This window comes from Procambarus clarkii, chromosome 63 (assembly GCF_040958095.1).
Source record: "Procambarus clarkii isolate CNS0578487 chromosome 63, FALCON_Pclarkii_2.0, whole genome shotgun sequence".
NCBI lineage: Eukaryota > Metazoa > Arthropoda > Malacostraca > Decapoda > Cambaridae > Procambarus > Procambarus clarkii.
Window position 1 is genome coordinate 16,135,431 of NC_091212.1, and position 24,793 is coordinate 16,160,223.

Sequence of the window (24,793 nt, forward strand, 5' to 3'; positions counted from 1 at the left end):
GCCGTCTTTGGACTCGTCTGCGTCTGGTCGGCGTGGTGTTCGCTCTGTGCGCAGGTCGGTTTCTCGAAGGGGCGTCAGCCCCTTTGCAGTTTGCCCCATTGATGGATGGATGGATGGTGGGGGAACTGGATGGATGGATGGTGAGGGGAACTGGATGGATGAAGCCCCCCTGGATGGATGAAACCAACTAAATAGATGATAAGGGGGTGGATGGATGGATGGTGAAGGGGGACTGGATGGATGGAGAAGGGGGACTGGATGGATGGTGGGGGGACTGGATGGATGGATGGTGGGGGGACTGGATGGATGGATGGTGGGGGGACTGGATGGATGGATGGTGGGGGGACTGGATGGATGGATGGTGGGGGGACTGGATGGATGGATGGTGGGGGGACTGGATGGATGGATGGTGGGGGGACTGGATGGATGGATGGTGGGGGGACTGGATGGATGGATGGTGGGGGGACTGGATGGATGGATGGATGGTGGTAGAACTGGATGAATGAATGGATGGTGGGAGGAACTGGATGAAGGGATGAGTGTGGGAACTGGATGGAGGGATGGTGAGGGAACTGGATGGATGGATAGGGGGGGGACTTGATGGAGGAGGGGGACTGGATGGATGGTAGGGAGAACCTCCATCCCTAACACTGCACCCTTCACCCTTCCTGCTACCCCCCCCACCCACCCCCACTGGACCCTCCCCGCTACCTCCATCCCCTTCTCCGGCCTCACTGAGAACGAAGGATGGATGAACCCTCATTCATCCTTCTGGGGTTCCCGTCTGCTCTATGCAGACATCGGCCTGTCGAATCTGCGGTTCTTCTGGACTTCTTCAGTCTGTGCCCTGGATTCTACACCCTCATCGGAGGACTGTTGTCTCCTGTCCGGCTTCTGTTGGGGCCGGGTGCCTGGATGGTAGCCCTGGGCCTCCAGGTCAATTCTTGGCACATTCCTCTCCAGTTTTCTGGGACTGGCACAGTTGGTGGTGGGGCTTCAGGCTTGCTGCTTTTGTTGCCTTCCCTATTTTGTAATTGGCACTTGGTGTATTTACACATCTTTACCGGATCTTGGTGCCCTGTCTGAGTCCGATTGGGATTCGGTGTCTGGCCTACCTCGACGACTGGCTGGTGTGGGCTCGCAATCGGTCCGCTTGTATACTCGCCAGGGGTGTGGTTCTTTCCAGATCGTCGGGTTTGGTTTCCTGGTGATCTGGAGGCTGTTCCATCTGTTTTTCTGTCCCAAGTTCGACCTGGCTGGGTCTTGTTTAGGGCTCTTGGGCTGCTCCTTGTCTTTCTCTCCAGAAGCGTTGCTGCGGCTGTGGTCCCTCCTTTGGCTCTTCATGAGGGGGTCCTGGGTTGCTCGGCGGTTGCTTGAGCAGTTGTGCGGGAATCTGAACTTCGACGTGCTGGTCTGCCCACAGGGCCGGGTTTGGCTTCGGCATCTGTTTGGTTCCTTTGGAGACTCCCCTTCCGCCTCTCTTGCAGTCGTTAGGTTCGTTCCTCCGGGGATCTTGTGTTGGTGCTGCGTCACCAGCTTCTTCTTTGGAGTTTTTGGGATTCCGTGCCTTGGCACCTCCCCGAGCCTTCGCTCGATGTGTTCATGGATGGGTCATCCCGCGGCTGGGGCTTTGTGACCAGTGCTCACCAGGCTGGCCGGGGATGGTAGGGTCTGTCAGTCCATCAGGCTAACAGCACGGTTCGGGAGTTTGTGGCTGTCAGCTTTGCGCTTCGGAGGGTTTGGGTCACTCAGTGCTCTACCATTCAGCTCCATTCGGACTGTTCTCTGGCAGTTCTTTGCTGGAACCACAGGGTTTCTCTTAGGTGTTTGACCTTTGGGGTTGGTCCCTTTGAGTGGCTTGTTTGCTGGATTCTCGGGGTTTGGCTAATTGTGAGGTTCATGTCCGGGGTGTGTCCTGCGTCCTGGCGGACAGCTGTTTCGGTTCATTCCTCTGTTCACAGATTGGCCAGTCATCGCTGACTCGTTTTGTTGGCTGTGCCGAACGTATGGACTCCTGGCCATGGACGTCTTCGAGTCGGCGTGGTCTAGGCATTGCCCATTCTATGTGGCGCCCTCACCCGCCTGCGAGGCATTCACGGTGGATGCCTTTCGGCAGAACTGTTCAAGGTGGGGGTACCTGTTCCTCTTCTCCCATTCCAGCTGTTGTTTCGGGTTCTGGCTTGGTTGGAGCCCATTCCAACGAGAGTAGTCCTTATGGTGCCTTGGTGGCCGGCCCAGCTTTATTTTCAGACGCTGTTTGATAGGTGTCCGAACCCAGAGCATTTTCCCGCAGCTCCGCCTCTTTTGGCAGGTCAGACCGGTCCTGTACGTGACTGGTTCGCGCTTCTCCTCGGCTCTTCACTTCAGGTATTTTGAAGCGGGTATCACCATGTCTGTGGTGATCAGGTGGCTTTGGTGATGGTGTCCCACCTGTGAGCTTCGTCTCGGTGACAGTATGACGTTCCTGGTGTTTCTATGCACTTTTTCTTGCTCTTCGTAGGTTGTCTTCTCTTTCGCATCGGGTTGTCATGTCTTGTTTCTTGTTTTTTTCAGGACTACAGTTTTTGATGTTTCTTACTGTCGCCTCGTTTTGTGTGGCGCTGGTGGAGCCACTCCGGCTTGCGTTCGGGTTGGACGTCACATCTGCCCCGTTTCGTATGTTTTCTCGTGTTTTGTTTCACCTCCGGCCTGCTCGTGTCACCTGAGCTGTCCTGGTCCTTGATCAGGGTGCCTTCTTATCTTCTCCTCAGTTTGTGGTAGCCCCTTCGGTTAAGGTTTCTGCTCTTTGGTACTGGTGGTAGGTTTGTACATTAGCAGCCTTTCTCCATCCTTCTGGTGATGGTCGAGATAGCTGCTTTCCGGAGGGGTTCTAGGGTTATTGATGCTTTATTGGTTTGAGCGGAGGTGCGTCCTGTGTTGTCCGGTTGTGCTTTTTTGCCGTTACCTGCGTACCGTGTCTGGATATGCGCTTTGGGTTGATCCGGTTCCCCTCGGTCCCTGTTTCAGGGCTCGTGTCTCCCAGGTCGTCCGCAGAGTTTTTAAGTCTTCCAGCCTGCGGTCTGTCCTTGCGCCTGTGCTGTTCGGACGTTTGAGCCCCTACAGCTCCCTGGACGTTTGTCCAGGGAGCCGTAGAGGCTCCCCACAGAAAACCAGCGTTGAATGTAATGAAACACCATTTTCTGGGTGAGCCCCGGAGGCTCCCTGGCAACCCTCCCTCCCAACGGTCGGCAGTTTTTTGCGTTGGTTGAAACTTAGCTTCCGAACTGATGCTAGTCAGCCTGTGTGGTAGGTCCGGGGCTCCCCCTCCCCCTCTCGGGGTGGGGAGGGCTGCGTGGACGATTGGCACAGCTGTAAAGTGTGATGTTTGCTTGTTTCCTTGGGATTGTAGGGAGTTTCTACCTCTCTGTTCAGTTTTTTGTTTAAGTTTTTTACCATGTGGGGTTTGTTTTGTTATGCCTACCTTTCTGGGTGCTAACCCCAGTTTATGACAGATAAGGAAAACCCCAACCACAAGGGGTGTTTTCCAGGGCCATTGCTCCCTGAAACCTCTCTGAAGGGGCCAAGTTCTGGCGCTGGTCCCTGGTAGGTCTGAACTCCTTAGCTAATGTCCCGGTCTAATATAACATACATTAGCCAATAAGCTCCAGGGAGCCTCCGGGGCTCACCCAGAAAATGGCGTTTCATTACATGCAACGCTGGTTTTTTGCCAGACTTCCCTACCCTATTGCGGCTAAAATATGCCACCTACAATTTTTTTGTTATTTTTTCCGTGATCAGGGAATAAAAATGAACACTTTCTTTTATAAGACGAAAGAATTTTTTGGAATTTTTTTTTTGTTGCGCCTGTGCCATTTGAACTCCTAGCGATTTGAGGGTTAATTAATTGCAAACCAAAAGCTGAACTAGCAGCAAAACTCTCCAATCAAAACCAAGGAAACCAGTATGACGTCACCACCACGCATCCGTCTGTGCAACCCCTCTCTCCCCAGGAGGGGGATGGAGGGGGTCCCAGACCTCCGCACTGGCAACTATCCCCAGTTCAGAGGCTGAGTATCAAAAACATTAAAAAAATGCCGATCGGAGGCAGAGAGGGATGCCGGGGAGCCTCCAGGACTTACCCAGAAAATGGCGTTTCATTACATTCAAAGCTGGTTTTCTGCGGAGAGCCCCTTCGACTCCCCGGAGCTACCTAACCAAAGAAAAAGAAAAGAGGGACTTACCCGGGAGGAGGTCATCACTCGCTCCTCAACTTGAAGTCGAGACAACTGGCTGCAACCTGCGACCCAAGGCTACACATGCCCGAGAAGGGCCAGGAACATTAACAAGATACCGTGTGGCCAGGGCCCTGTTCGATCTCCAAAAGCCCCATGCCCGAATGTCAGCCCAGGAAATATTCCCAAAAACAGCAGCCAAAGCTGCGAACTTACGAACGCCATGGGCACTGGGATAGACCGCAGGCTGGATAGACCGAATAATCCTGCGGACGACTTGGGAGACCTGCACCCTGGAACAGGGAAGAAGGAAAACCGGGTCCACCCAAAGTGCGTCCCCTGCCACGGTGGACATGATGTGCAGATAAAGGCGAAGAGTTGCAATTGGACACTAAACATGATGCACCCCTGGCCGAACCAACCAAGCATCAACAACCCAAGGACCCGTTCGGAAAGCAGCAGACTCATTCTTTGCCAGAAAAGGAGAAGGCTGCAAACGAACGAAACGACCACCATTACCGAAAGAGCAGAAACCCCTTTGCCGGAGGAAAGCATGAAGCTTCCCGACCCGACCCCCAGAGGCCAATGCCAACAAGAAAAGAGCCTTAGAAAAACAGTCCTGAACTAAGGGGGCCACCACAAACCGAGGAAAAGAGAGAAAAAGAGAGCACCCGGTCCAACGACCAGGACGGCTCAGGCGGTGCATGAGCAGGCCAGAGGTGAAAAAACGCCCGAGAAAGCTTACGGAATGGAGCAGAAGTGACATCTTCTGCTGAAGTGAAGTGAAGAAGTGAAAGAAAGGGCAGTCCACCAACCAGGAAGACTCCGGCACCTCGTAACGCATCCAGAAGGAAAACGAGGAGCCAAACTCGAAAGACGAAGAATCCATTATCGAGGCATAATCCGGGTCTCGCAAGAGGTAAGTTGCAAGGGCTTCCTGCGCCACCTTTGATGTGATGCGGGAAGCCAAAAACCTCTGGAAGGAGGGAACCGAGGAACCCAAGGGAACCGGGAACCGAACCCGGGGAGAAGTCACACCCATATCAAACTCGTACAGGGAGGGGGGCTTGGAAAACCCCTCCCCCTGTAACAACAAGACCTGCACCAAGGATACCGAAACCCAAGTGGGGTCAAACGGGGCCCAAGCACCCCAAGTCAACTCCTCCCCAGCCCCGGGAACCTCGACATCATGACCCGGGGCTGAGCTGTCCTCCAAACCCTCTGCCTCTGGAGAAAAGGCAGAATCCGCCGGAAAAGCCAGGTTGAAGGGGGCCGCTGGCACGGCCCAAGGGCTCCAGTGGGAGGAACAAGCTCGAATGCCTCTGCCGCCGATCCGGAAGGGGCATTCCCCGAAGCCCCCCAAAACTCACCACCAGGCAAACCCTGCCCCGACTCTGAAACCCTCAGACGTTTAGGAGCCGGAAGTAAGGGAGTGGGGAGCAGGATGAAACACAGCAGGGGAAGGACTAGGGAGAGCAGATGTAACCAAAGTCGAGGAGACTAACACCCCCAAGTCCGGGTCCCTATAACTAAAGCGGAGCAGCTGCGGGGTATCCGGAAAGGCAACTAACCTTGCGCGTTGCAGCAACCTAAACTTTGCATGCAGCGCTGAAGCTGCTTGCACCCTAATAACAATCTCAGTGGACAGGGTGAATTGGAGGACAAACAAAGAACACCACTTACTACTAAGAACACTAGGCAGGTACGTAAAAGGGAAAGATCGACCTTTGAGGATCACCCTAAACGGTGCCAAACAGATGGAAGAAGTACTAAGGAATGCTAGAAAATTGCAAAGGGATGAGGATGGGAAAGGGTGGTCGTTAAGACGAGATCTTTCAAAAGAAGATAGAGAGAAGCTGAAACTGAACCTCGCCGAGGCAAAACATTTAAATGAGAGCAGGAATGAAGAAGAAATAAATTCTTTTTTCTACAAAGTGATAGGGGTAGGCAAACCAGTAAAGTGGTACATAAAGGCAAACCAACAAAATCAATAGAGAGAGGGGGAGTGAAGAATAAGGAGAGGGGGAACAAGTTCCTGAAGATTGCATACACCAACATAGATGGAGTGAGATCGAAGATACTGGAGTTAAGTGATGTAATACAGCTGCAGACACCAGACATTGTTGCACTCACGGAGACAAAACTTGAAGATGTAATTTTAAATGAGGTCATATTCCCAAGGGGCTACTCAATTTGGAGACGGGACAGAAAAATTAGGAAAGGCGGTGGCGTTGCTGTGCTGGTAAAAGAACACCTAAAGGTGAAGGAAATAATGACTGCCAATCCACAAGAAGTTGACATAATAGCACTAGAGATCTGCTATGAGGATGATAAACTAATGATGATAAATGCATATAGTCCACCGCCAAGCAGCACATGGTCAAAGGAGGAGCTAGATAGTAAACGTGAAGGTCTTATAACAATAATGAGAGAGATTATAGCGAGAGCGGATAACGATAGATCACGACTGTTGATAGTCGGTGACTTCAACTTGAAATCCATAGACTGGGAAGCATATGAAGCTAAAACAGAAGATTTTTGGACCTGTAAATTTGTAGACCTCATCCTGGAAACATTCTTGTATCAACATGTTAAACAAGCTACGAGGATGAGGGAAGGGGACGTTCCCTCCATGCTAGATTTGATATTTACCAGGAAGGAGGAAGAGATATTTGACATTCAGTACCTTCCTCCCTTGGGTAAAAGTGACCATGTCTTTTTGGGAATAAAGTATGCAATGCGTTATAAGCTGGAAGAAAATAAGGAGGTTGAAGCAGTTGAAAAACCAGACTTCAGGAGAGGACATTATGGTGACCTTAGAAATTTTTTTAGTGAGTATAATTGGACAGACTTGATGCTAGGCAAGGAAGTGAATGAGATGTATGGCAAGTTTTGTGAAATATATGATAAAGGCACAAAAAAATTTATACCAAAACAGAGATGCAGGACCAGAAAACAGGATTGGTTCGACAGAAATTGTGAGAGGGCAAGAGACCAAAAGACACAAAAATGGAATCAGTATAGGAAGAGGCCAAACCCCCAAACATACCAGCGATACAAAGATGCGAGAAACAATTATACAGCAGTAAGGAGAGAGGCAGAAAGAAATTTTGAAAAAGGGATAGCAGATAAATGTAAAACAGAACCGGGCCTATTCTACAAATTCATAAACAACAAATTGCAGGTAAAGGATAATATCCAGAGGTTGGAAATGGGAAACAGATTCACGGAAAATGAAAAGGAAATGTGTGAAACATTAAATGAAAAGTTCCAAAGTGTGTTTGTACAAAATGAAATCTTCAGAGAACCAGACACAATAAGAATTCCAGAGAACAACATAGAGCGGATAGAGGTGTCTAGAGATGAAGTGGAAAATATGCTAAAGGAGCTCGGGAGGAACAAAGCAGCTGGCCCAGATGGCGTTTCACCATGGGTTCTGAGAGAATGTGCATCTGAGCTCAGCATTCCACTTCACCTGATCTTTCAGGCATCCCTGTGTACAGGAATCGTAGCAGACGTGTGGAAACAGGCTAACATAGTTCCAATCTACAAAAGTGGCAGCAGGGAAGACCCCCTCAATTATAGACCTGTATCATTGACAAGTGTAATAGTGAAAGTATTGGAAAAGCTAATCAAAACTAAATGGGTAGAACACCTGGAGAGAAATGATATAATATCAGACAGACAGTATGGTTTTCGATCAGGAAGATCCTGTGTATCGAATTTACTCAGTTTCTATGATCGGGCCACAGAGATATTACAGGAAAGAGATGGCTGGGTTGACTGCATCTATCTGGACCTAAAAAAGGCTTTCGACAGAGTTCCACATAAGAGGTTGTTCTGGAAACTGGAAAATATTGGAGGGGTGACAGGTAAGCTTCTATCATGGATGAAAAATTTTCTGACTGATAGAAAAATGAGGGCAGAAATCAGAGGCAATGTATCGGAATGGAGAAATGTCACAAGTGGAGTACCACAGGGTTCAGTTCTTGCACCAGTGATGTTTATTGTGTACATAAATGATCTACCAGTTGGTATACAGAATTATATGAACATGTTTGCTGATGATGCTAAGATAATAGGAAGGATAAGAAATTTAGATGATTGTCATGCCCTTCAAGAAGACCTGGACAAAATAAGTATATGGAGCACCACTTGGCAAATGGAATTTAATGTTAATAAATGTCATGTTATGGAATGTGGAATAGGAGAACATAGACCCCACACAACCTATATATTATGTGAGAAATCTTTAAAGAATTCTGATAAAGAAAGAGATCTAGGAGTGGTTCTAGATAGAAAACTATCACCTGAGGACCACATTAAGAATATTGTGCAAGGAGCCTATGCAATGCTTTCTAACTTCAGAATTGCATTTAAATACATGGATGGCGATATACTAAAGAAGTTGTTCATGACTTTTGTTAGGCCAAAGCTAGAATATGCAGCTGTTGTGTGGTGCCCATATCTTAAGAAGCACATCAACAAACTGGAAAAGGTGCAAAGACATGCTACTAAGTGGCTCCCAGAACTGAAGGGCAAGAGCTACGAGGAGAGGTTAGAAGCATTAAATATGCCAAAACTAGAAGACAGAAGAAAAAGAGGTGATATGATCACTACGTACAAAATAGTAACAGGAATTGATAAAATCGACAGGGAAGACTTCCTGAGACCTGGAACTTCAAGAACAAGAGGCCATAGATTTAAACTAGCTAAACACAGATGCCGAAGAAATATAAGAAAATTCACCTTCGCAAATAGAGTGGTAGACGGTTGGAATAAGTTAAGTGAGAAGGTGGTGGAGGCCAAGACCGTCAGTAGTTTCAAAGCGTTATATGACAAAGAGTGCTGGGAAGACGGGACACCACGAGCGTAGCTCTCATCCTGTAACTACACTTAGGTAATTACACTTAGGTAATTACTTGCAGGACTCTGGGTCAAAGGTGTCATTGACCGACAAGCAGCATGGCGGAGACAAAGACGGTGAGTGTCACCGAGTCAAAGAGACAGAGCAACTTTTAAACTTGCACAAGGCACGGTGGGACTCTGGGTCTCTTTCATCGGACCACTGAGCCCCCCAAGGGGGGTTTCCAGGGCCCTTAGACTAACTGCTAAGGGAAGTCCAGGCGAGGTACTGCTAACCGGTTATCCCAGAGCTACCAAGCAAACAAACTAAAAGCTGAACTCCTGCGACGTGAACAAGCACGGGTACCTAGTGGAGGGCCACCAAAATCATACAAATGGTCCTAATGCCACACCTGGCAGACCCCCGCCAGACAAAACAAAACAAAAATAAAAGAAAAATCCCACAGAAACACAACTTCTCCAGGTGAACAGAACCGGTCACTATGCGTATATCAGACAGCTGAATAGTACCTCGCGCCCCTGCCAGCGACGAAACTGCCAATGTTGGGGAGGTGGGAAGGAGGAGAGGGGTTAGAGTGTGGACGGAGAATCCACCTCTGAGTCAGACGGGCTCTCTTTTCTTGGGAATTTCACCCCACTGGGACCGGGTTGTGGTTCACTATCACTTGCTCGTCTTTTCTCTACCTTTCCAAAGAACGTATCTATTGACAATTGCTTTTGTCTTCGTTTTAGGATGTCCCTAAAACGAGACAACAATTGTCATTAAACATGTTCACACACCGTGTTGTCACTGCTTTATCAGGGTGATGCTTTTCCAAGAATGCGGTCACCTTTTCAAACATTCCTAACACTTCCCTGATCTCACTGGAAGAGGCAACATCCTCCCTTACCTCCTCCTCCCATGATTAGAGCTCTTGTACCTCCTCTTGACTCAGCTCCTTCTGAAGTTCCAGGAGTTCCTCAGTGGTCAGTTTATCACTGTGCTCCTCCACTAACTCCTGCACATCAGCAGCATCCAACTCCAGACCCAAAGTGTACCCCAGAGCAACAATATCATCCACTAGATGCACGTCCGGGTCTTCCACAGGTGCAGATGCAGGTGCAGGACCGAAACCTTTGAAATCTCGCTCAGGGACATCCTCAGGCTACAGGTTTCGCCATACAGAATTTAGGGTCCTACGTGTCATTCCTTCCCAGGCCTTATCGATCAAACGTAAGGCACCCAGGATATGAAAGTGGTTCTTCCAGAATTCTTTGAGGTCAGCTCTGTATTGTCTATCACATCAACACACCTCTGCAACAAGGCCTTCAAGTAGAGCTTCTTAAAGTTTTCAATGACTTTTAGGTCTATGGGTTAGAGGAGTGGAGTGGTGTTGGGAGGAAGAAACTTGATGGTGATGAACTGTTTTTTGGAAAATAAATCATCTTGCATCTGTGGAGGATGTGCAGGAGCATTATCAAGCACAAGCAAGGCCTTGAGTGGTAACTGCTTCTCTTCAAGATATTTCCTCACTTCAAGGCCAAAAACATCATTGATCCATTCACTGAAGAATATCCGCATGACCCAATATTTGTTATTGGACCTCCACATCACATTCAGTCGTGTCTTGTGCACTTTACACGCCTTGAACACTCGTAGATTTTCTGAGTGGTAAACAAGCAGTGGCTTGACCTTGCAATCGCCACTTGCATTGGCATAGAGCACGAGGGTAAGTCGATCCTTCATCGGTTTGTGGCCAGGCAAAGATTGTTCCTCTTGCGTGATGGAGGTCCTCTTCGTCATTTTCTTCCAAAACAGGCCAGTCTTGTCACAATTAAAAACTTGTTGGGGCAAGAACTCCTGTCTAGCAACAAATTCCTGGAACTCTGGTACAAATTTCTCGGCAGCAGCTTTATCAGAGCTGGCAGCCTCTCTATGTCGCACAACACTGTGTATACTGCTTCTCTTCCTAAATTTCTCAAAACATCCACGACTTGCTTTAAATATCTCCTCATCTTCAGACGATGCACCTGGTGTCTTCTTGACAAGGTCCATATACAGCTTCTTTGCCTTAGCACAAACAATAGCTTCAGAGACACTATCACCATATAATTGCCTTTCATTCATTCAGACCAGCAGTAGCTTTTCAACCTCTTTTAGGCATTTTCGATGTTTCTGGGTAACCTTGGTAACTCCTTTACCCACTTCAAGCATCTTAAATTGTTCCTTCCTCTTCAAAATGCTGCAAATTGTTGAGGAGGACCTGCCATACTCCCTGGCGAGATCAGTCACATGGACACTATGCTCGTGCTTTGCTATGATTTCCTTCTTTACTTCTACAGTAATTGTCTCTCTCTCTCTTCTCCTTGCCACCACTGTCTTTAGCAAGCAGCTTCTTTGGCAACATCGTGCGTTACAAATTGTTGTCACAAAACCACAAAAAAAAAGAAAAGCACAAATAAATGCAGAGGGATGCTTGTCCTGCGTGATACAACAACTACACTGGCGTCGGAGGTGTCCGAGAATTTGCGAGAACCCGCGAGAATGCTAGGAAGCACCATGTGGTTTCGCTCGTTAATCGAGCGAAAGCTCGTCATTCGAGACAAATTTTCAGCGAGTGGCTTGCTCGTTATTCGAAATGCTCATAGATAGAGACACTCATCACTCGAGGTGTGTGTGTGTGTGTGTGTGTGTGTGTGTGTGTGTGTGTGTGTGTGTGTGTGTGTGTGTGTGTGTGTGTGTGTGTGTGTGTGTGTGTGTGTGTGTGTGTGTGTGTGTGTGTGTGTGTGTGTGTGTGTGTGTGTGTGTGTGTGTGTGTGTGTGTGTGTGTGTGTGTGTGTGTGTGTGTGTGTGTGTGTGTGTGTGTGTGTGTGTGTGTGTGTGTGTGTGTGTGTGTGTGTGTGTGTGTGTGTGTGTGTGTGTGTGTGTGTGTGTGTGTGTGTGTGTGTGTGTGTGTGTGTGTGTGTGTGTGTGTATATATATATATATATATATATATATATATATATATATATATATATATATATATATATATATATATATATATATATATATATATATATATATATGTCGTACCTAGTAGCCAGAACGCACTTCTCAGCCTACTATGCAAGGCCCGATTTGCCTAATAAGCCAAGTTTTCATGAATTAATTGTTTTTCGACTACCTAACCTACTTAACCTAACTTTTTCGGCTACCTAACCAAACCTAACCTATAAAGATAGGTTAGGTTAGGTTAGGTAGGCTTGGTTAGGTTCGGTCATATATCTACGTTAATTTTAACTCCAATAAAAAAAAATTGACCATACATAATGAAATGGGTAGCTTTATCATTTCATAAGAAAAAAATTAGAAAAAATATATTAATTCAGGAAAACTTGGCTTATTAAGCAAATCGGGCCTTGAATTGTAGGCCAAAAAGTGAGTTCTGGCTACTAGGTACGACATATATATATATATATATATATATATATATATATATATATATATATATATATGTCGTACCTAGTAGCCAGAACGTACTTCTCAGCCTACTATTCAAGGCCCGATTTGCCTAATAAGCCAAGTTTTCATGAATTAATGTTTTTTCGTCTACCTAACCTACCTAACCTAACCTAACCTAGCTTTTTTTGGCTACCTAACCTAACCTTACCTATAAATATAGGTTAGGTTAGGTTAGGTAGGGTTGGTTAGGTTCGGTCATATATCTACGTTAATTTTAACTCCAATAAAAAAAAATTGACCTCATACATAGAGAAAAGGGTTGCTTTATCATTTCATAAGAAAAAAATTATAGTAAATATATTAATTCAGGAAAACTTGGCTTATTAGGCAAATCGGGCCTTGAATAGTAGGCTGAGAAGTGAGTTCTGGCTACTAGGTACGACATATATATATATATATATATATATATATATATATATATATATATATATATATATGTCGTACCTAGTAGCCAGAACTCACTTCTCAGCCTACTATTCAAGGCCCGATTTGCCTAATAAGCCAAGTTTTCCTGAATTAATATATTTACTATAATTTTTTTCTTATGAAATGATAAAGCAACCCTTTTCTCTATGTATGAGGTCAATTTTTTTTTATTGGAGTTAAAATTAACGTAGATATATGACCGAACCTAACCAACCCTACCTAACCTAACCTAACCTATATTTATAGGTAAGGTTAGGTTAGGTAGCCAAAAAAGCTAGGTTAGGTTAGGTTAGGTAGGTTAGGTAGACGAAAAAACATTAATTCATGAAAACTTGGCTTATTAGGCAAATCGGGCCTTGAATAGTAGGCTGAGAAGTACGTTCTGGCTATTAGGTACGACATATATATATATATATATATATATATATATATATATATATATATATATATATATATATATATATATATATATATATATATATATATATATATATATATATATATATATATATATATATATATATAATATAGATAGATAGATACACACACACACATACACAGTATGTATTGATACATATTTATGTATATACCCTGTATATGTATATGTCATTCCTAATACTTGTAAACAGAACTGTATTACTTTGCCAATATATCAAAGTCTGTTATGCTTAACAGGCACAGTAATTTTGTACATTTTCAGATATTTCTTTCTTATGTAAAATATAATATAATACAGTAATATAAAAAATAAATTACTTTTTTCAGGGCCAGCAGGAAATAATAGACACTTATGAAGAACGTATGAAGAGCTTTGAAGGCAAGATAAAAGAAATTAGAGAGTATATTCAGAAAGCAATACACCAGACAAGAGATGCAGAGCAAATGATCCGCAACAATAAATTATTTGGGTAAATTGTATTTCTTGTTTGAAATATTTTTGGCATATTGCAAACTGATGAAGCTATTTATTTATGTTTAGTGTTTATGAATGATGGTGGTTCAAATTAAAAGAAGGAAAGTTTAATATAAAAATATATATGTAAATCAAGGTAAAGAACTACAGTGTGTCCTCACTTGAACCAATTATATGGGGCAAAGCCGATTCGTTCCAGTGCAGAATGTATTCCATCCGTCCGGCCTCAACAACCCTCTTAAAAAAAAATATTTTTGTATTTTTTTTAATACATGTGCCAGGACACATTTGCATTAGGAAAAATTGCACCTGACTTACGAAGTGAGTCTTTGCTATTGCCGGTTCTGTAGGCCTACTGTGAAGCCATGCTAAAAACTTTTGAATCTTAGTTTGTTTGTTAGTTGTGTGCTGTTTCATTATAATATTTTTCATGCCCTTTAGGTATTGATAATAATGTGCCAGCTCTTCATCATCAGTCACTCTCTGACACCATCCTCCACCATAATACCTGCCACTAGACTTCTTTTGACATCATCCCCTGCTACCAGACTTTTCATGACACCATCCCCTCCCATCAGACTTCTCTTGACACCATCCCCACCACTGACACCACCAGACTTCTCTGACACCATCCCCCACCACTGACACCACTAGACTTCTCTGACCCCACCCCCCACCACTGACTCCACCATTTATTCTGAATTCTTCATTTTGACTTCAGAATATAATAAAGCAATGTTACAAGCCACTCAAATGGTAAAATTTTCTTGAGTTAGTACAAGCTGTATTGAGGCAGCAGCAGGGAGCCACATGGGGCAGCAGTCGGCCAGTCATTCTGGCCAGACTTGGAGGCATCTCACTCAAGATGCCCGACAATCCCTTAGAGGCTAGCTGTCTTCCTAACCCACCTAATACATCCCCCTCATCACTGACACACTCATTTATTATGAATTCTTCATTTTGACTATGGAAATACAATAGAACATGTGTTACAAACAACTAAAATGGTAACATTTTCTCAGCTAATTTATTGAAAAAAGCAGACAGTGAGTGAAACATTGAGGTGGTGGCAGCCGGTGCCAGCCATGTGTTGTCAATTACTGTAGCTGAAAGTCTCACCACCACCAACACCCACCTGCCTCCCTTGACAACAGCTTCCACCACTTGCCTCCCTTGACAATTGCATCCACCACTGACACCACTTGCCTCTCTTGACAACAGCCTCCACCATGGACACTACCAGCCTCCCTTGACAACAGCTTCCACCACAGACATCACCTTCCTCCCTTGACAACAGCTTCCTCCACAGACACCACTTGCCTCCCCTGACAACAGCTTCCACCACTGACACTACTTGCCTCCCTTGACAACTGCTTCCACCACTGACACCACCTGCCTCCGTTGACAACAGCTTCCACCACAGACACCACCTGCCTCCCTTGACAACAGTTTCCACCACTGACACCACTTGCCTTCCCTAACAACAGCTTCCATCACTGACACCATTTGCTTCCCCTGACAACAGCTTCTAATGACACCACTTGCCTCTTCCTGACAACAGCTTCCACAACTTGTTAGAGTGAGGATGCACTCTAGTTTATTTTTAAGTCTCCTTCCAACAAGCTCCTGTTGAATATATTTTAATCCACAATTGAATCGATATTATTGACACTGAAAGTAGTGCTCATTTTGAGGAGTCATGTACTCGAAATCATTACTTGTCTTATGATGTACTTCATTTGGGTTACATCATCTACAGTACATGACAAAATTTGTACTTGCTCTCCTCTCACTCTTCAAATATTATTTCAAAACACACATAGTGTCTATGTTCTCAGATCTGAATCATATGTGGCCCACTCCTATTCAAGTTAGCTAAATACTTGACTCCAAATTTCTTACAAGTAATGTAAAAAAATGAACAAATTCACTATTTTTTGTACCACAACCAACATAATTCATATCCAGCTATAAAAAAGCCTGAATATTTCTTTGCTTTATTCCTTGGTTCTTGATTTACTGTTTGTAAACTTCCTTACTAAATGCATCATGAAACCAAGTCAGAAAAATGCCCTGTGTTGACCATTAATTTTTCAAGCTAAAGTATTTAACCCTTAAAGTGCGCATCACGTCATATCACGTGCTGGACGTTGTGCCAGTAAACTGCGCATCACGTCATATGATGTGTTGGAGTACTACGCAAGATTTAAACAGCCCACGGATACACGGGGTTCACCACACCTTCATCAGGGCTCTTGTAAACAGACGCCATTTAAAAAAAAAATCGTGGGCCAAACTCCCGGGTGTTATTGGCCTCAGTATTGAGTGAGCAACCAAGCCTGACGCACGCAGCATGAGCAAACTAGCACTGCTGTTCAGCTTGTGACCACAGCATCGCCTAAAAATGCCAAATTATACTTGTTCATGCTATTATGTAGCGATGATATTATTACAGAAGACCCCTGACTGTGATAAAACTGACCAGGGTTCTGATAATAGCAGGATTGTGGTGATATTTAGCGCTGTGCGCCATGGAAGGAGGTGTAATGCTGTGGGAGGGAGGATGGTGGCGATGTCTTTTGAGTGTGTGTGGCCACCTTTTATTGACTGCACTCACCACACCAGCTTAGTGGTTCGCTATGGTGAACACAAATGTAGATACTTATATATAACGTGTGTATAGAGGATATAAACAGCATGAGGAGTAGGTTGGGAGCTGCCATTTTGGTGAGGGCGGTGGCGTCATCTGCACAATTTATCATGTTGTTTACTGGTGGCCACGATGGTCTTTGGGCACCATACCAGTTTACTTGTACAAGTATGGTGAATAAAACAGGTAGATATTTATATATAATGTGTGTATATAGCGTAATAACACCACAAACAGTATTGTTGGAGGAGAAATATTAGTGCGTCTGGCCTTGAGAGGCAGCAGCCAGCTGACTGTGTGAGGTCCTACGTCTTTGTGCCTTTACTCACCATACAAGCTTAGATGTACAGTTATGGTGAACAAAACATGTAAATACTTACATATGACGTCTGTATATAAAAGCAAAAACAGTATGCTGGGTGGAGAATGGTGGCAAGTCAGGTGAGGGAGGTGAGGTGAGGGAGGAAGTGGCAGCCAGTAGCGGGCTGCCACTGGCTGCCACTGCCACTCAGCATACCAACTTAGTGGTTCGTTATGGTGAACACGAATGTAGATACTTATATATAGCGTCTGTATATAGTGAATAAAAGTAAAAACAGTATTGTGGGAGGAGAATGTGGGTAAGTCAGGTGACTTGAGGGAGGGAGGAAGTAGCAGCCAGTTGCAGGCTGCCACTGCCACTGCCACTGCCACTGCCACTCAGCATGTCAACTTAGTGGTTTGTTATGATGAGCACGAATGTAGATACTTATATATAACGTCTGTATATAGTGAATAAAAGCAAAAACAGTCTGGTGGGAGGAGAATGTGGGCGAGTGAGGTGTTGAGGGAGGGCGTGATTGGCTGGCTGGTACACGGCGGTCACTCCTCGTTACTTTTTGACTCATAATAGCAACTTAGTGGTTCGTTATGGTGAACAAAACATGCAGATACTTATATATCACCTGTGTATATAGTGTAATAACCGACAAAGTATATGTTCACTGTTTGATGAACATAATTGAATCAACAATATGCACACCATATTTTTGAGTACAGCGATGATTCACTAATTTTATTATATAAATATATCACACTACACACTATTGAATAATATTAGAGCAAAAAAAAATACGAAAAATCAGAGACATTGAAATAATTTGGTAATTATCTCTTTGTGGCAACTCTGGCCTGACAGCTGGTAAGCAACAGACCGTCTGGGATGCACACAAGTCAGCGCCTGTTTTTTGCCAGACTTCCCCACCCTATAGCAGGCAATATATGCCACTTACGATTTTTTAATTATTTTTCCCATGATCAGTGAACACAAATCAACAGGGTAGGAAGAAAAATTATTATTATTTTTTTTTTTGTATGCACCTGTGGGTGTCAAATGGTATATAGCCATGCGCCATTTAAGGGTTAATCTGAATATATTATGTATTGAATCTCATAATTTATGTACTGGTAACCCCATTTTAATGTAATAAATTAAATTAAAAGCTATTTAATTTTTGTTCAGGTACAATTCATTGAAGAAGAAACTAGATGAAATACGTCGTCTAGATGGCCAAATTAATACCGAACTGGAAGAGTCTCAAGAGCTCATTAACCAAGCCAACCAGAATCTTATCAATGCAACAGCAAACTATGACATGCTTGGTAGGTACAGAGACACTTACCTAGTTAACATTCCCAACAATATCTTGCATAGACACTTGCCATCTCATGGTCCAATCATTTCACTTCCAATTGCAATTAGAAATGTTGTAATAATGTAATGATTTGATCAATCTTTCCCATCCATGAAAAACCCAGCGTTGAATGTAATGAAATGCCATTTTCTGGGTGAGACCTGGAGGCTCCCCGGAGCTGTACCGGGCTGATGTGTATATATTAGACCGTAGCAACAGTCAATCGAAGGAGTTCTAAGCCTACCGGGGACCAGAGCCAGAACCTGGCCCCCTCAAGAGAGGCACAAGGAGCAATAGCCTAAAGACACACCCGTGTAATTGGAAGCAGTCTTTGTCTGCCATCTACCAGGTCAGGCACCCAGAAAGGTAGGAATTCCAAAACAAACTACTGCTGATCAAATAAATTGCAAACCAAAAGCCGAACTAGCAACAGAACTCCCCAATCAAAACCAAGGAAACATGTATGATGTCACCACAAACGCCGCTTATCTATCTGCGCAACCCGACCCTCCTAGGGAGGGGGACGGGGGGATCCTAGACCTCCACGCCGGCAACTCTCCTCAGTTCAGAGGCTGAGTATCAAAAAACGTGAAAAACCGCCGACCAGAGGGAAGGGAGGGAGGGATGCTGGGGAGCCTCCGGGTCTCACCCAGAAAATGGCATTTCATTACATTCAATGCTGGTTTTCTGTGGAGAGCCCTTTTGGCTCCCAGGAGCTACCTAACCAAAGACAAAGAAAAAGAGGGACTTATCCGGGAGGCGGTCGTCACTCGTTCCTCAACTCAAAGTCAAGACAAATGGCTGCAACCTGTGACCCAAGGCAACACATGCCCGAGAAGGCCCAGGAACATAAACAAAATACAGTGCAGCCAGGAACCTGTTCGACCTCCATAAGCCCCGTACCCGAATGTCAGCCCAGGACATATTCCCAAAAATAGCAGCTAAAGCCGCGAACTTACAAACATCATGGGCACTGGGATAGACCGCAGGCTGGCTGGACCGAAAAATCCTGTGGACAACCTGGGAGAACCTCACCTTGGAACCAGGAAGAAAGGAAACCAGGTCCACCCAAAGTGTGTCCTCTGCCATGGAGACCATGACGCGCAGATACCGGCAGAGCCGCAACTGGACACAAAACATGATGCACCCCCGACCGAACCAACCAAGCATCAACAACCCTAGGATCCCTTCGGAAAGCAGCAGACTGATTCTTCACCATAAAAGAAAGAGAAGGCTGCAAACGAACAAAACAACCACCAGGACCAAAAGAGCAGAAACCCCTGCATCGGAGGAGAGCATGAAGCTCCCCGACCCGACCCCCAGCGGTCAAAGCCCTCAAGAAAAGAGCCTTAGAAAAACAATCCTGAACCTAGGGGCCCCCACAAACCGAGGAGAAGAGAGAAAAGAGAGAACCCGGTCCAACGATCAGGACAGCTCAGGCGGCGCATGAGCAGGTGGAGGTGAAACAACGTCAGAGAACGCTTGTGGAACGGAGCAGAAAAGACATCCACCCTGAAAGCAAGCTGCAGCGGCTCCGCCAGTGCCGCATGAAATGAGGCGACAGAATTTGGCACAAGATGACGGTCCTGAAACAACTAAGAGAGAAAGGACAAAACAACCCAATCAGAATCGGACACAACCTACAAAGAGACAAAAATTTGCCGAAAGGACCACAAGGAAATTTCATACTGCCGTTTAGACGAAACTCACAGGTAGGACACCTTCAACTAAGCCACCTGATCACCATACAAGTTGTGATACATCCGCCTCAAAGAGACCAGACACGAAGAGTGGAGGAGAAGATCGAACCAGCCACGTAATGGACTGGACCAATCTGTTGAAAGAGGCAGAGCCGCAGGAAGACTCTTGGGTTCGGACATCGAGCAAGAAGCACCTGAAACCAAGGCTGGCCCAGCTACCAAGGAGCCAACAGAACTACTCTCCCTTGGCAAATCTCCAACTGAGCTAGGATCCAGAGCAACAATCGGACCGGAGGGAAGAGGTACAGGTAACTTCGCCTTGACGAGTCCAGTCGAAAGGCATCGACCCCGATGGCCTCGCAGTCTGGGAAGGGCACCACATAAACTGGAAGACACCTCGACCACGCCGATGCGAATAGGTCTACCGCTGGGCGCCCATACATCCAGCAGAGCCAACTGAACGAGTCGGCATCAACCGTTCATTCCGTGGAAAGGGGAATGAATCGAGACAGGCCATCTGCCATGATGTTTGACCCCACTGATCATGAACCACCAGGAGAGCCAAACTCCGAAAACTCAGCAGACAAGTCCCCCGAAGGGACCAGCCCCTAAGAATCAAGAACCGCATCAAACCCCTGCGGTTCAGGCATTGAACCACCGAGGAGCAGTCCAAATGTAGCCGGATCGTTGCTCCTCGAGCGACCCAAATCCTCTGAAGCGAATGCCACACCACCGTAAACTCTCTCGCCATGCTGTGAGCTCGACAGAAGGATGGACCCCCACCGACCCTGGCCGGCCTGGTGAGCACTTGTCACAAAACCCCAGCCAAGAGACGAGGCATCCATGAACACATCGAGCAAGGGCTCGGGGTGGCGCCACAGCACAGAACCCCGAAAAACCCACAGAGGAAGCCAGCGACGCAGCAGCCAACGCAAGGCTCCTGGGATCTGAACCCATTGATCGTGAGGGGCAGCAGAAGGGATGAACCTGAAGAAACCAGAACATCCGCTGAAGCCGGATCCGACCCGATGGGTAGATCAGCACAGCGAAGTTCAGGCTCCCGTACAGCCGCTCAAACAACTGACGTGTGACCTGGGTGCCCTCCAAAAACAGCCAGAGGCGGGACCGCAGCTGCAACAGCATCACAGGAGGGAGAGACAAGGAAGCAGTCCGAGAGTCCCACACCAGACCCAACCAAGTCAGAACCTGAGAGGAAACCAAAAGGGACTTCCTCCAGATAACCCGAACCCGGCAAGCAAGGAAAGAACCATATCCCTGGCGAGCAGACACGCGAACTGGCTGGGAGCCCACACCAGCCAGTCGTTGAAGTAAGCCAGAACCTGAACCCCCTAACAGAAGCAAACAGGTCACCACGACCTAGTAAGGCATGTGAACACTCGAGGTGCCAGATTCAAGCCGAATGGAAGGCAATGAAAGCAGTAAACTTGTTTGCCCCACGACAAAACCGAGCTAGTCACTGTACTCTGGATGAATCGGGATGCATACAATAAAATTATACTGTAAAACCAAAATACGTCCTGGAGAACCCGAGACACCATCCAGGCACCCGATGCCAAAAGCAGCCGGACCTGAGACAGAGTGGTCATCCGAAAGGAGGGGGCAAAAGTCCCAGGGATTCAGATGAGACAAGTCCAGTATGAATCACAGATCTGCACAGTTCCGTTTCGGAACTGAAAACAGGTGGAACCCACCTGATGGACGTTGTCGTTTCAACCACACCCAAGCAAACCCACCCCCGGATGACCTTACAGAGCACAGGAGAAGAGGCCTGCCCTACCAGCCCTGATCCCCCCGAAGGAGGAGGAGCAACCCAATGCCACCACAGGTCAGAGGAAACGACCTGAAATGCCCACGAATCGTGGGACCATGCGAGAGCAAACAGCTTGAGCCTCCCCCCCTATCGCCCCATCAACGGGGCACTTGCTAAAGAGCCAACGACTTCTACGAGAGCCCCACCAATGCTAAGAGCGATCACTGCGCTGACCAGAATACTGACGGCTCCACAAGAGGTGCTGGCACCGAATCTGGCACTACTGGCTTACGACGACCGAAGGAACTCTGAGACCTGGCACGACCCTTCCGGGCAGGACCTCCATGGCCCCCCCCCCAGAGAACCTACAAGTCCGACAAAGGCCGTCACAGGACGAAGCCGCCTGCAGAAAAAGCACAACCGCAGACTCTGCAAACAGCATCAGACAAAAAGGTGATGAAAATCTAAGAGCCAGGGCCCAAGACGATTCCAAAATTTTGGACGAGCACCGCCTGTCAGCACGCGAGGCGAGAAGCGAAGAACAGATGCTGCCTCTCTCAGAAACGGTGCATACAACTTCACCAAAGCAGCCAGCACCCGAGCTGCTGAAGCAAGCACACCGGACCCTGGCCTGGAACCTAGCTCCTCCACACCCAGCACGAGACAGTCTGAAGACAGCTCCAGCAGGGAAAAGAAGAGCAAGAACCGAAGCCAAGTGCCCACAGGCGCACAAATCCTCAGCCACCAGGGATGCCGAAAGGGAACCTGCATGTGAAGCCGTCACGGCTGTCATCATAAGGAAGGACAGGTGCGAACTAGCACACCTTGAGGTGCTCCAACTCACCCCCCCAGGAAAACCTGAACGACCATAAGCAAATTAGCCTGCGGGCCGAAAGACCCTGGAACCCCAGAAGGCCGAACCGGGTCTCACACGCGGCAACTAAAAGCCTCCTGAACCCCCTAGGGGGCTGAAGCAGGACCAGACCCAAACGACTGCAAATGCAACAAAAAATGTAAAAACAAACATTCCCTGAGGATCAGAAGAAGGGCAGAACACCCCAGAAAAGCAAAGAAATCCTGAAGGAGGTGAAAAACTCACCCAAAACACGAGCTAGCACACCCAGGCACAGGTAAACAAACCGCAGCGCTGCCCTGGTGGCCAGACAGGGAAGCAACCTGCAGAAAGAAAATGGCTACCAGAACAAGGAGCCGTGACATTGGCTTCGGACAGTACGGTGACATCCGTACTGTCCGAAGACATTGTGTTACGTGCATGACACTTGTGTACACATATGCTGCACATATTTACTATGTATCATGCTAATTTATGTATATATACAATCTATTTACACACTATACACTGTCACACACTATATACATTCACCATCAACACATTCAGAACACCTCGAGTGAGAGCAGCCACACCCAGCCAGTCTCCCTCACTCCAACATCTTACTCGCCATATAACATATTTACACATGTTATATATACCTATGTACATGTTTTATTTACCAGAACTATGCAAGTAAGCCGGTATTGTGTCCAAACAGTACAGTGGCCATCATACACTTCATGAGAAATCACACAGCAGACAGCAGACGACGCTACGATTACAACGTCACCTCCCTCACCAAAATAGCTCGTATGGGCCAATAGCAGTTGCCTCGTATGGGCCAATAGCAGCTGCCTCGTATGGGCCAATAGCAGCTGCCTCGTATGGGCCAATAGCAGCTGCCTCGTATGAGCCAATAGCAGCTGCCTCGCATGGGCCAATAGCAGCTGCCTCGTATGGGTTAATAGGCGTTCTGCAGTTACCTTTGTTCTTATGTTCTTAGCTCCTATCAACATACTCCTGTTGCTGTTATAAAAAATCACACAGCAGACAGCAGACGACGCTACGATTATAACGTAAAATCCCTCACCAAATAGCTCCTCTCAACATTCTCCTGTTGCTGTTCTTACACTATATACACACACTGTATATACCCATGTGCATATGTGTTGCCCATAGCGAACCACTAAGCTAGTATGGTGAGCAAAACAAGAGTGGCTGCCACACACACACACAATGAGGCTACCTCAATCCTCGCCCTCCCTCCCTCACCAAAATTCCTCCTTCCACAATACTACGCATAATGCTAATTATAACCACAATCCTGCTATTATCACAATCCTGGTCACTAATTCCTGTAAATGAATAATTGATCACACGTTTATTTTGAAAAGGAACCTAAGAAGTCATTTGAAGATTCCTAGATGGACGAAATAATGCTCTGGTGCTGTGGCTAGTGCTGTTGACATCGTGAACAGCATTGAATCACTGATATTTGAACATTGTACCCAGTCATTATCACACTCAGGCTCTTCTATAATACTATCATGGCTAAATAATACAAGTTATATATATATTTTGACATTATTAGGCGATGCTGTGGTCACACGCTGAACAGCAGTGCTGTGCGCTCATGCTGCGAGCGCCAGCCTTGGTTGCTCACTCACTACTGAGGCTCCCACACCCGGGAATGTGGACCACAATTTTTTTTAAAGATGGCGTCTGTTTACAAGAGCCCTGAGAAAGCTGATGTGAACCCCATGTAGCCGCGGGAGTTTTGAATGGAACGTGAAAAATACAAATACCCGGAGGTGCGGTGCGCAAACCAGACGTAAGCCTGCAGGCGCGTTACGCAGTTTAAGGGTTAAGTGCTTAATTGCACACTAGTTCTTGCACACTAGTTCTAGCACACTGAATTTTCTTATATTTCTTCGGCATCTGTGTTTAGCTAGTTTAAATCTATGACCTCTTGTTCTTGAAGTGCTTTGCAAGTTCCTGTGCCTGCTGGGCTCTATCGTCTCTACGTTTAACCCTGTCTGGAGTCAGCCTCCACCATTTCTCTGCCTTCGCCGAGAGAAGTTGCTACATGTTGCATGTGGTGCAAGTTGCTGGTGCACGTGTGCATTGGTAACGTGTACCACGGTGTCATGTGGTCCTTGTTCCTGTGTCAGGATGTTGTGGGGTGACATTTTGCTGCTGTTTTGTGCCTGGAGTTGCGTGTCGGGATTGCTTGTCACATTTTTTGTGGTCTTCTCTGTGGTCCCTCT

At 46.4% G+C, this 24,793-nt stretch overlaps 1 protein-coding gene across 5 annotated transcripts in view; it reads left to right on the forward strand.

The window, feature by feature from the left end:
• Nucleotides 1-24,793, forward strand: part of LanA (laminin subunit alpha) — a 550,694-nt gene that overhangs the window by 328,482 nt on the left and 197,419 nt on the right. For all 5 annotated transcript variants that reach the window (XM_069308774.1, XM_069308775.1, XM_069308777.1 and 2 more), the window contains 2 exons: nt 13,753-13,895; nt 18,052-18,191. In XM_069308774.1, the coding sequence (XP_069164875.1) occupies nt 13,753-13,895; nt 18,052-18,191 (283 nt within the window). The remainder of the gene's footprint in view (nt 1-13,752; nt 13,896-18,051; nt 18,192-24,793) is intronic.